Raw genomic sequence first — 11609 nt, forward strand, 5'->3', positions numbered from 1 at the left:
GTATATATGTACGACTCATAAATCCAAAATTTTGAAGAAACATCTCAAATTTTGCCTAATAATCTAGTTTTGCGTGGGTTATATATATTTCCAAGTTTCTCTACACAAACCATGCTTGTAAGAAAAACTTGAGCTTATATAAGATTAAAAATACATACCTATTAAACCCCAAAATTATCATTTCTATTTTACTCTTAGTTTAAACATGAGAAGAAACAGAGGCATTTAATCTGAGGCAGCAATTGAATTGTAGCAAACAAAGGCCAACTTCTTTACTACTAAATAAAAAAGAGAGGAAAAAAAAAAAAAAAAAACCAAGCAAAAGAAAGTCACTCACTGACCCCGAATTAGCACACACACGTTTTCTTCCTAAGGTTAAAAAAAAACAAACAGCGCAAAGTAAAATAAATATGTAGAGAACACAACCTCGCGGCACAGGGCACAGAGCAGCCAGTCAAAAGGTCTCCGTTAAAATCCTTCTAATTATTGGAAGAAACACACAGCGCCTCTCTCTCTCTCTCCACTTTCGAAGTCCGGCTACAAAGTCCTTGAAAAGCCAGGAGGTGATTTCTTCTCGTTTTTTTTTTTGGGGGGAGAGTCGACTCAGTAGGTGTTTTGCCACAACTGTTGGGACTGCTTAGAGGGCTGTTGGGGTTGAGAGGGAGCGTCTCTGGCGCTCTGTTGTTGCTGGTGATGGTCGAGGGACTGGGAATGGTAGAAATTCTGGTAGCCCAGCTGTTGGTTGAACTGCTGTTGCTGCTGCTGAGATGGCGGCGGCTGCTGCTGCTGCTGCTGCTGGGCTTGCCGGAATCCGCTGTGCTGTTGGGTCTGACCCTGGAACCCGTAATACGTGCTCCCCGGGACCCCCGACATCGCTCGCGACCCTGGCCCGTGGACCCACATCCCCGAGTTTTCGCTCTGGACAACATAACCAACCAACATGAAGAAACCACTTTCTAGTCTCAAGTTTGGCATTGTTTCCTCTTTTTATTCTTAAAAAATGTGTTTTTTTTTTAATCGGTTTCGAGAATAAAATTCAAGTGAGAGACTTTTGCAACTTTTCATCTCGTGGTTAGGGCGCCTTAGGGATAGGGGTATGTTTCCTACTTTTATTCTAAAAAATGTGTTTTTAATCGGTTTCAATGATAAAATTCAAGTGAGAAAATTCGATAACTTTCATCTTGTGGTTAGGGGCATTTTTGCTAAAAATAGGAAGATGCATGTAGTATATAAATTCAACTCTCTTTTAAAAAATACTGTTCGGGTCACTTTTTTTTTTTCTTTCTAAACATAGTTTTCACATTTCAGAACACCAGCTCTTATTTTGAAAGACTTGAAAGCGCATAGCATTTCAAAATCAATAAAAAAAACAGAAAAAACGGTAATTTAGTAATGACGCCAAACAAGAGAGAGGACTCCAATGAAATAAGAGTGCTTGTGTATACCTGTTGGAGCGACATCAAATGGGCAGCGTCTTTGTACTGCTGAGAGCTCAACACGTCGTCGTAGCCGATGGTCGTACCGGTGGGCGCCGCGGGAGGGTTCCCGGGGAAGTTTGCACCGGGAAGGCTGGTGGAGCTTCCGAAGCCGTATCCGGAGGCGACGGCGCCGGACTGAGGCAAGCTGCTGACGGAGACGCTGTTCTTGTACTGCGGGAGCACCGCGGCCAGGGACTGTGGGTACGTGCTGTTGCCGGCAAAGGCTTGTTGGAAAGCCGAGGGCATGTACGTGTAGCTCTGAGGAGGCAAGAACGGGTAGCCGATCATGTTCGCGAAAGGAAGAGTGTGTTGGGAATACGGGTGCACCGGCAGATGCTGGGGAAGCACGTTGCCGCCGGGCAAGGCTTGTTGCTGCGTCGGCTGAGCTGTCGAGATGCTCGCCGCTCTCAACGCCTGCTTTGATTGCATTGTACACCCAGTTTTGGATCAGAAACATAACCATCGAATTGGTTTTTTAAAAAAAAAAAAAAAAAAAAAAGGATCGTGGAAAGCACCTCTGGCATAGACATGGAAGGAGCGCTTATCGAAGAAGCTGCGTTGCTGTATTTCGGGGGCATGGATTGCGCTACCGGGAAGGGCGAGTAGGGAAGATCGTCTCTTGCTCCCTGGACGGTCGATGCCAACAGATTGCTCGGCAACGAATTTGTATAAGCCTGGTGCTATTGACGAGAAACCAGGGTGTGTCAGAACTCAGAACGATACTCAATAAGCATTTGAAAAGCCCACTGACGCTACAAACAAAGAGCTTCATTCACGAGAGATTGTTGTGCTTACCATCACGTTCGAGAAAGGTGTAAGATTCTGCATCTGCGACCCAGCCTGTTGATGGTGGTTATAGGCTGCATTCAACTGTGGCGTGGTTTCGTACGTGAATCCAGGAGCGGAAGAAGGGAATGCGTACTGATTCTCGTGATCAGCTTCGGCGCTTTCCTGTTTTAAAGTCTCTTCTTGCGAGACCGAAGGAGTATCGTACTCGTCAGAGCTTCCCGCGGTTCTATGCATCAAACTTCCATCTGAAGTGCTCCGGAGATGCTCATCCCCGTAAAATTCAGAATTTCTGCAATTAAAGGGTATTATTCTCTTTAGATGAGTACATACTGAGAACAGCAATAGCAAAAGTAGCAATCTGCCATGATATGATACCTAGTGTCTGGTTGCCCAATAGCAGAAACATCCACAGCCGTAGATGTCTCCTCCAAGTTACTTTTTGTGGACCTGCCAGCATTAGGGCCCGCTCCAAAACTCCCAAAGCTCAAATGGAGACAATCTGGGGTGTGTAGTTGAAGGTGGTCTGGAATTATAACAGCAGGGACATCCTCTTCGGGCTCAGCTCCCCGGTCATCCTTTTGCAGACTAAGTTGCTGTAAGTTAGCAGCCACTGAAGAAGCATTGTCTTCTGCTGGACATTAATCGTTTCAAAGAACGCGTTAGTCAATATAACCATCCCAACACTTTGCATAAAATTGTTGCATGTAAAAGGACAATACTTTATTACCTTTTTGCTCGTAGTGATGACCATGTGCCTGGTACGACATGTCCTTGTACAAGTTATCATCGAAAACGGGCTCTCCTCCAGAGTCAACTTCTGGCATATGTCTTCCAGACACAGACGCATGGCCTAGATTATGATTAGGGGTCTCGTCAGCGACATCTTCGTCCTCCTCTTCATCTTCTTCTACTTGCTGGGACGGATCTGCATACAACTCGGGAGGATTCGCAGGGGCCTCCATGATCGAGGATAGGCTAACTTGCGGTTGCTCGATTTCGGGCCAATCGTCGTTGGAGCCAAAGTCTTCGTTTAATGCAACCCCTCTATCGTTCTGAAACTCTGAATCCTTGAACCCGTAGTCTTGAGACGAGTTGAAGTTTTGATGGCCAGATACATGTTGATGGTTAGCACTGTGGAGAGGTGGGCTCGGTGCCGAAGAAACCCTAGTCTGCGGTCGACCCATCTTCACAATATCAGCCATCGAGACCTGCCCTGGGACACCCACCCAGGAAGACTGAAACCCGGACGATGGTTGCTGAGAAGACGATATATTCTCTCCACCGCTCGTTGTCCATGGCTTGCTTTCTACAGGGGCAGTATCACTGAAACCAAATATACATACAAATAAGAAACAATCAGTTAATCCATGTGATCTAAACCACAAACAATTTGTCATCTGATGGTAACGAAGCCCGCAGCGTATATACACCAAATGGTTAAACGAGCCCAAGAACTTATAATTTAATCATCCAATAATGATGATGGGTATATAGGCGTTGCGCCATCGACAAATATCCTACATACCCAAGAGAGCAGGCACTCTGCCACAATCAAAGTATGATTTTCGGTTCCTAAGATGTTAAAAACAACGAATTCGAAACATCTTCAAACAAATTAACTTACTAAATAAAACAAGAAATTATTTTACCTGTATGAGGAAGGCCGTCGGGTCGCATTGTACCCAGGTCCAGCAGATGCAGAAGTCGAAGATCCGGCATAAGCATGTGTTCCGTTTTCCTTTTTGTGTGCGGGTCTCCCTTGAAACCCACCTGACTCTAAAAAGAGGGGAAAAACAAAGAGTATGAGCTAACCCAGACAATTTCAAAATAAGATTAATCAAATTTTGGAGCAGCAACAACATACCATTAGATGAGCCATACTGGCTCGAACCACCTCGACTTCCATAACGATCCCCACCCTTCCCACCACGACTTGAAGAGATATTACTTCCTCGAGGCCTTGACTCAGTTGTATCCTTATTCTACAGAAACAATGATATCCCATAGACCCACCCATTAAACAAAATACATACACAGAACCAGAAACAAGTATGTGCATAAAAAGAAGTAATAACTATGAAAGGACGAAGATTTGTGGAATTTTCGAGCGCTCGCACCTCTTTTTTCTTATCGCGTTTGCTCTTCACTTCATGAAAAGGATCTGCACAAAGCAATAAACTTTACATTAGAAGAGACTAGAAACAATATTTTCAAAATGAACTTTGCATCATGAGACAAACAATATTTACATAATACTACGTCATTTCTTTGTAATGCGAGCCCAACTAGTACAAAAAAACCCCCAACTGCTTCGGAGCATCAAAAATATTTCACCCAGTAAAAAAACAAAATCGATAAACAAGTTAACCGAAAACCCAAAGAAGTTTGATATTTTTTTTTAAGGCAAGTAATTGATCCAAAGACACATAATAATTATATATACTTCATGTTTGTACACACACAAACATATATACACACTACAAATACATACACACATATATAGGCTGTGCCAGATAACCCTTTTTATATTAGTTTAACGTAACAAATGTCAACCGCCAAGCATTCACAGTCGATCAACCATTCAACGGAGAAGATAAAAAGGAAAAAAAGCACAATGGAAATAGATACCATTAATAGACCAACGAACAAAGTTACTTCCCAACACGAATAGGTTTCAAAAAACACAACATACCCGAAAAGGCAAACACTTTAAAAATCAACCCAAAACAATCGACTTTCCTCAATCTTCCAAAACCCTAAAATTAGAATAACCAAGCAAACAACACTCCGACGCGAGCGAACACGCAATCACAGCGATCAAAACAGGGAAACCCTAGAAATAGGTATGTAATATTATAACTTTGGAGAGACCTTGAGTGAGAAGGCGATTAACGGTTTCGTTTGGGTCCATGTTACAGTCTTTGAGCATGGCGTAGATCTCCTGTTCCGTACAGTTGTTGACAATCTCCTTCAAGCTCTGAACCATCTTCCTCGCACCGGACGGAATCGACGAAGTCCCATTATTGCCCTTCGCTCCATTGTTGCTTCCACTTTTCCCGCTCATCTCTCTAAAACGCTCGCCCTCTCTTTCTCTCTCAGATCTAAAAACAAACAAACAAACAACAACGCGTATTTTGGGTTTGGGGTTTTACCACTGAGCGATTGGAAAAGGGCAATAAGGGAAAACTGAAAAGAGAGAGAGAAAAAGAACGAAGAGCAAGTACTAGATAAAGTATCTCAGTTCGCGTCTTTCTCTCTCTAAAACACTCTCTATCTCTCTCTCTCTCGCGCTCTGCACCGAAACCCTTCCCTTTCCTTTACTTTCCTCTTTTATAATATTTGTTAGAATTCTTCTCTTTCCATTTCTTTTATTTGCTCTACCATTGGGCAGTTTATAAATTAGTATTATCATTTAATGTGAAGAAAAAAAAAATCGAATTTGAGAAAGAAATATATATATATATATATATATATATATATATCGATATAGTAATGTAGACATGATCGTGATATGTCTTGAATTAATATAAAAGAAATTTAACTACGACGATGCTGACACATGGAATCTATCAGTGAACTTATAATAATGTTATGGATGATAAATTTTTATGTTTTTTTCTAATCAAAAATATTTTTTTGTGTTTCATATCGAATAAATTTCAAATCTGCCTTATGGACGCAATTAAAATATATGTTTTCATAAAAGGTATAAAATATACCAAGTGTTGCTAGAGGAATTAAATACGGGGTAGGAATGAAAAGTAAAATGTCACTATATATAATTTATAAAACTTTTATTTTAATCTTCTAGGTTTTTTATTTAGTGTTTCTTTTCTTGTCTGGACCAAAGAAGGGGTGAAAAGAGTAGATAACAAAAATGATAGGAAATTGCAAAATGATAATATAGATATCGTTTTCTAATTACATAATAAATAAAAATTAACCCAACATTTTTTCTATACCATGTTCTCGACTACAATAAAATAATATCCCTAATTTGCCGTAATTATTTGCTTTCTAAATATTTGATGTGTCCTTCCTGGTTTTTTCCTTCAATAAATGAAATCAATGTCCAATCAGATGCTCGAGAAAAGGATTAATTGAAATTTGACACCTAAAATTAAAAATGAAATCCGAGAGTTAAAGAAGATAAGACGAAATTATGGATAACTATGCATGTGCACGCATGTATACGCTAACACGTAAAAGACGCATTATTCGCAAAATTATTGTCGAATCATACCAAAGAAGAATACGAAGTGCGTAAGCAAATTATATTATCTCGTAGAAAATGTCATGCACTAAACTTTATTTTAATATTTTATTTAAATAGCCCCATGATCTATCCATTAAATGCAGTTGTGAATTATGTATGTTGCTTTAGGCCCTCATATTATTGTTAAATTTCCGCGGCGCGAGAGAAATTTGCATTGTGAAATCCAATGTAATATAATATAATAGTAATAAAAAAAAAATATCAATGTAAAATCATAAACCATAGCCATGCAAAGTTGCAAACCCTCGGGTAGCCATTTTCTCTTTTTATTTTCTACTAAGAGTATTTCTTAAAAAAAAAAAAAAAATTGTCGTTTCTCTACACATATATCTGCAGTCGTTTTATGAACCTGTCGTTTTACTGAAGATGTCGTTTTTTTATATTTAGTTGACCTCTTACTCTTAAAAAAATTGTCGTTTGTCAACAGCATGTATTCACTGTCGTTAAATGAACCTGTCTTATTGAAGATGTCGCTTTTATACAATCATGGCCGATTAACTCGAAGAGACGTAACTTTCAAATCGGTAAGCTTTAAAAAAAAAAAAAAAAAAAAAAAAAACGCGCTTCATTACTGTATTTAGTAAAATCCATTGCTACTATTTTTTTTTTTTTTTTTAAATCACCCAAATACAAGATGAGGTATTTGCTCTGCAACAGTACCTCCCCCAAATACCCAATCCCAATTCCGACCCCTACTAAACAGTCTCAAATCCTTAAGAACTCCGATTTCACTCCCAGTTTGAATTATTTGAAAAAAGCCCTATCCGGAGCTGTAGCCGGAGCTCTCTCCGTCGCGCTTTATCTCTCGCCGCCGTATTCGATTGCCTTCCAACCTCTTTCGACGTCGTTGAATCAACTTTTCCCGCTTTCTTCTTCTGAGCATTGCCGTGAAGACGAGTTCGAGTACAATACCGAGTCCGGATCGCCGGAGGTCACGAACGAAGGGATAGTCGAGGAAGCTTGGGAGGTCGTGAATGAGAGCTTTCTCGACGCGGCTCACCATCGCTGGTCGCCCGAGACATGGAAGGTATTTCGGTTTGGAACTCGATATGTCCTTATTTTTTTGTTTGAAATGCGATTCTGGAAGGTTGAATACTTCGCGTTACCTCTGGTGTTTATGAAGTTTTGATTGTAAAGATTAAATTTGTGAGATATTTATCCTGCTCAGGTGAAAATTTCGATCCCAACTTCCCAAGCGTATGATCATGCGAGAAACTTAGGTTCTTTAACTGTACTTGAAAAATATGGATTCAAAACTCAGTTCTTTGCAAAATCGGCGTTCTTTTGAAAATTTCAATCCCATGTGTATGATCAGAGCAATTTCTTACTTGTTTTTCAGCGGAAGAAGGAAGATATAAGAAGCACTTCGATCCAGACGAGATCAAAGGCTCACGATATAATCAAGCGTATGTTGGGTAGTTTAGGAGATCCGTACACTCGGTTTCTTTCCCCGGAGCAGGTGATTCCTTTTTTAACATCTCTCTCTCTCTCTCTTTTGAAATTCTACATGTGCATTCTTTTGTTACTCAGTTGAATTTTTATTTAATATTTTTCCTTGAACAATTCTGTCCCATATGATGACATATATAATCTATCTTAATTGATACGATTAGAGGCGATTTTACCATTCTGTTCCGTACGATTACCTTGTTTTGTCCATGTTTCTTTGCATTCCATACAATAGTCCTTTGTGCTTAATCTGAATGTTTCTTGTCATTGCATATATCTTTCACATCTAGCTTCTATTGCTTACATTTGCATCGTCATTTTTACTTACATGCTTTACAGTGTTCTTTTCATGGAATTACTTTGTCACTTTATAAAGTTCTCCAAGATGGCGAAGTTTGACTTGAGTGGTATTGGAATAAATATTACGGAAGTATCGGATGACAATGGTGGTACGAATCTAAGGGTAACAGGAGTCGTTCTGGATGGCCCTGCCCACTCTGCAGGTGTTAAACAGGTACGTGCCAAAATTCGTGTCTTATGATTTACTATTTTGCACGTTTCTTCTTTCTTAGATTTGAGTTTTTGTTTTCCATTTGTGCTGGATTTTTTTCGGTAAAAAAACTATGTCTTAAAATTTAAAATTATAGGTTATGGACAAAATTGTTTAAGTCAAGTAGAACTGGGACGAGGAGAGCCTTGTTTTCAGGTTGATTCATACGATTCTTCTGTATATTCATGGCTTATGCAGCTAATATTTACTCTTTCTCGCATCATTTCTTTTATCAGAATATTCCCACGTTGAAAAATTTGGTACTGGTTGTCTTTATAAAATCATAGCTTTACCGAGAAGAGAGTTAAGTGAATCTTGAAGCATGTGAACTCCACATGTAGTGTATGAATTATCACTGCTTGAATCTGTTGCATTTAAGAGGTTGCTGCTATGTTTAATTGACAGGGTGATGAAGTGTTATCGGTTAATGGCTTGGATGTGACCGGTAAATCAGCATTTGAAGTGCTATCTTTGTTGCAAGGCCCTAATGAGACATCTGTTTCCCTCAAGGTAGTGAGCTATTTATTATAAAGTTCTTGCTATGTTCCAGTAATATGTTGTCTTTTTAAGTCGATGATTCGGGGTATTGATATGTTTCTTTCATAGTAAAATATTCCTGTAGAATAAACATTGTTGTTTTTAGGTCAAACATGGGAATTGTGGTCCTACCCAATCTATACAAGTTGAGAGACAAGTTGTTGCTCGGACCCCTGTGTTTTATCGGTTTGACCAAATGGAAAATGGCAGCGCACCAGTTGGATATTTGCGCTTAAAAGAGTTCAATTCTTTGGCTAGAAAAGATTTGGTCATTGGTATAACTTACAGATCGATTCATACATATTATTAATACGTTGAGCTATTATGTCAATTGTCAAACTTATATGTTTCTGAAGTTTTCAGTAGAAACACTTTCTAATTCATGACGTAATGGATAATTTTTTTGTACCCCTCCCTGTTTCACTAAAAAAAGTAAATGTTTTGTTTGATTATAATTTTTATTGCAGCCATGAAACGACTTCAAGATATGGGTGTATCATATTTCATTCTGGATCTTAGAGATAATCTTGGAGGACTAGTACAGGTTTGTAGGATAATACTACCTCTTGTTTACGTTTTGAATCTTATATAATTCGATGATTGAATACAAGAGCTACAAAGAAAAACACTACAACTAAACAGGCCCTGGTTTGTAGATTATATTGAGAAAATGTGCACTCAGCTCGATGATATTTCCAAACCTGTGCTATCCTACAGTTTGGCATATCTGATTCTTTCCATTTCTTAAATATTTTCAGGCTGGAATAGAAACTGCGAAACTATTTTTAAACGAGGGGGATACTGTAAGTTAATTTCAAACTTTTAGACATTTCGTGTTTTCTTTCTACATATGAGGTCTGCATATGATAAGAATTTTTACTTATCTACTTATGGTTCTAATTGTTTCATCGTGTATCTGTATTATAGCAATTTAATGGTTCTAATTGTTTCATTCTGGATCGCGTATCTGTATTATCAATTTCCTTTTTCGTTTGTTTTCTGATAATTGTTTTCTTCTTCATTATGTATTATGGCACTAGCATTTCTCTTTCCACTTTATGCTCTTCTTTATATGCGGTTGAAACTCTTAGTATCATGGCACAGGTGATATACACTGTTGGAAGGGACCCTCAGTACCAAGAAACTATTGTTGCAAATTCTACTCCATTGACCAAAGCTCCGCTTATTGTATGCACATCTTCTTCTTGTCTTACTGGTATTTAAAAAAAAAAAAAAAAAACGCGAGAGAGATTGGTTGGTTTACCTCATAAACTGTCATATACCAAGGCTTATATTTCCAGTGACGCACTCCACCTACATTATGTATAACCAAATTCGGCATTTGGAATTTATATCTAAGACCTCAAACAAAGTTGTTTAATGAACGAAATGTAGTTGACATCTCTACTCTGACAAGGGCTTGTCTTGATTCTATCCAGGTTTTGGTGAACAAAAATACTGCTAGCGCTAGCGAAATTGTAAGCCTGTCTGACTGTCTGATTTACATGATTGGGTGGATTGTTTTTTCTTTCTTTTCATGCATGGCTTAAGAGCGGTACTTATTCCAGGTGGCTTCTTCGTTGCATGATAATTGCAGAGCTGTTCTTGTCGGTGAAAGGACATTTGGAAAGGTCAGATATGCGGTCATTGTTTATATAGTTTAATCTTTCTAGTGCTTGCTTGCCACTATTCACGATTTCGATATACAGTAATTATGTATACCCTGCATCTTTATGGTACTTGCTTACCGCTAATCATCATTTCGATATGCAGTCGTTTCATCTTTATGGTTTCTGCTTACTCTATTGATCATATCTGTTGCGAAATTCTTATCTCATGGAACCTGATTTTATTGGATCCTGGAATTTGGATTTCTTATTCTTTCTGACAGGGATTAATCCAGTCTATCTTTGAGCTTCATGACGGGTCCGGCGTAGTTGTCACGGTTGGGAAGTATGTCACGCCTAATCATAAGGACATAAATGGAAATGGCATAGAGCCAGACTATCGCAAATTTCCGGGTATGTCTCTCTTGCATGTTTTAGCACTTGCAACATTAAATGTGACCTGGTTTAATTTGGAGAGCGCTCTATATATTCACAGCTTGGGCCGATGTTGAAAATCATCTATCGCAGTGCAAACACGTTCAACAAAGATAGTCATTCCTGTACGTTCAACATGCATTTTCAGCTATCGCAATTCAAGGTAGTATTTGGTTGAGCAATTCTTGGACTTGGATTTGTGCATGTAAATGTTGAACCTCATTGCAAGTGGAGATTTGCTAACCCCGAAGCCTTCATTACTGGACCATAGTATTTGAACAAGGAAATTCGTAATCCTCTCAATAAAAGCTTTGTACTCGATAGCACAAGGAATGCATTTTGTATTTGAATACGTCTTGTTACCGAGAGTTGTTGTAGGCTCATAATAAAAGAAGTAATATTTGTTTTTATTTCAGATTTACATCTATTAGATTCATATGAAAACACCATCTTTCAGCTCTACCAGAACTCAAGATTGTTAATTTTGA

The 11609-nt window shown here is 38.8% G+C and overlaps 2 protein-coding genes across 3 annotated transcripts; one reads left to right on the forward strand and one right to left on the reverse strand.

The window, feature by feature from the left end:
• Positions 1–161: 161 nt before the first annotated feature.
• Positions 162–5651, reverse strand: LOC149386451 (uncharacterized). Of its 2 annotated transcripts, XM_089626047.1 has the most exons (11): positions 5492–5651; positions 5139–5368; positions 4385–4428; positions 4132–4249; positions 3917–4043; positions 2995–3590; positions 2643–2898; positions 2274–2556; positions 1994–2158; positions 1446–1892; positions 162–918 (listed from the first exon to the last, which is right to left on the reverse strand). In XM_089626047.1, the coding sequence occupies exons 2-11, from the start codon at positions 5329–5331 to the stop codon at positions 604–606; spliced, it is 2544 nt and encodes an 847-aa protein (XP_089482173.1). In that variant the 5' UTR covers positions 5332–5368; positions 5492–5651; the 3' UTR covers positions 162–603. The 2 variants fall into 2 exon arrangements, with proteins under 2 accessions (XP_089482173.1, XP_089482174.1); XM_089626048.1 differs by having other exon boundaries at positions 2643–2895; positions 5139–5642.
• Positions 5652–7165: 1514 nt separating this feature from the next.
• Positions 7166–11609, forward strand: LOC149386452 (Peptidase S41 family protein). Its single transcript, XM_089626049.1, has 12 exons — positions 7166–7570; positions 7883–8002; positions 8369–8506; positions 8948–9052; positions 9186–9354; positions 9547–9623; positions 9838–9882; positions 10184–10267; positions 10519–10557; positions 10648–10710; positions 10971–11100; positions 11183–11609. The coding sequence occupies exons 1-12, from the start codon at positions 7178–7180 to the stop codon at positions 11236–11238; spliced, it is 1419 nt and encodes a 472-aa protein (XP_089482175.1). The 5' UTR covers positions 7166–7177; the 3' UTR covers positions 11239–11609.

The sequence above is a fragment of the Urtica dioica genome, chromosome 9 (genome assembly GCF_054948205.1).
Source record: "Urtica dioica subsp. dioica isolate 48M chromosome 9, U.dioica_male_clone48M_v1_H2, whole genome shotgun sequence".
Taxonomy (NCBI): Eukaryota; Viridiplantae; Streptophyta; class Magnoliopsida; order Rosales; family Urticaceae; genus Urtica; species Urtica dioica.

Bases quoted from the DNA above. Each gene is read 5' to 3' on its own strand.
- LOC149386451 (XM_089626047.1), bottom strand. From the start codon at position 5,331: ATGAGCGGGAAAAGTGGAAGCAACAATGGAGCGAAGGGCAATAATGGG. The intron at 3,591-3,916 runs GTAAAATAATTT...ATTTGGTTTCAG, and splicing joins CGACGGCCTTCCTCATACAG to TGATACTGCCCCTGTAGAAA. The intron at 919-1,445 runs GTATACACAAGC...TATGTTGTCCAG, and splicing joins ATTTGATGTCGCTCCAACAG to AGCGAAAACTCGGGGATGTG.
- LOC149386452 (XM_089626049.1), top strand. From the start codon at position 7,178: ATGAGGTATTTGCTCTGCAACAGTACCTCCCCCAAATACCCAATCCCA. The intron at 9,053-9,185 runs GTAGTGAGCTAT...TGTTGTTTTTAG, and splicing joins AGACATCTGTTTCCCTCAAG to GTCAAACATGGGAATTGTGG. The intron at 10,558-10,647 runs GTAAGCCTGTCT...TACTTATTCCAG, and splicing joins CTGCTAGCGCTAGCGAAATT to GTGGCTTCTTCGTTGCATGA.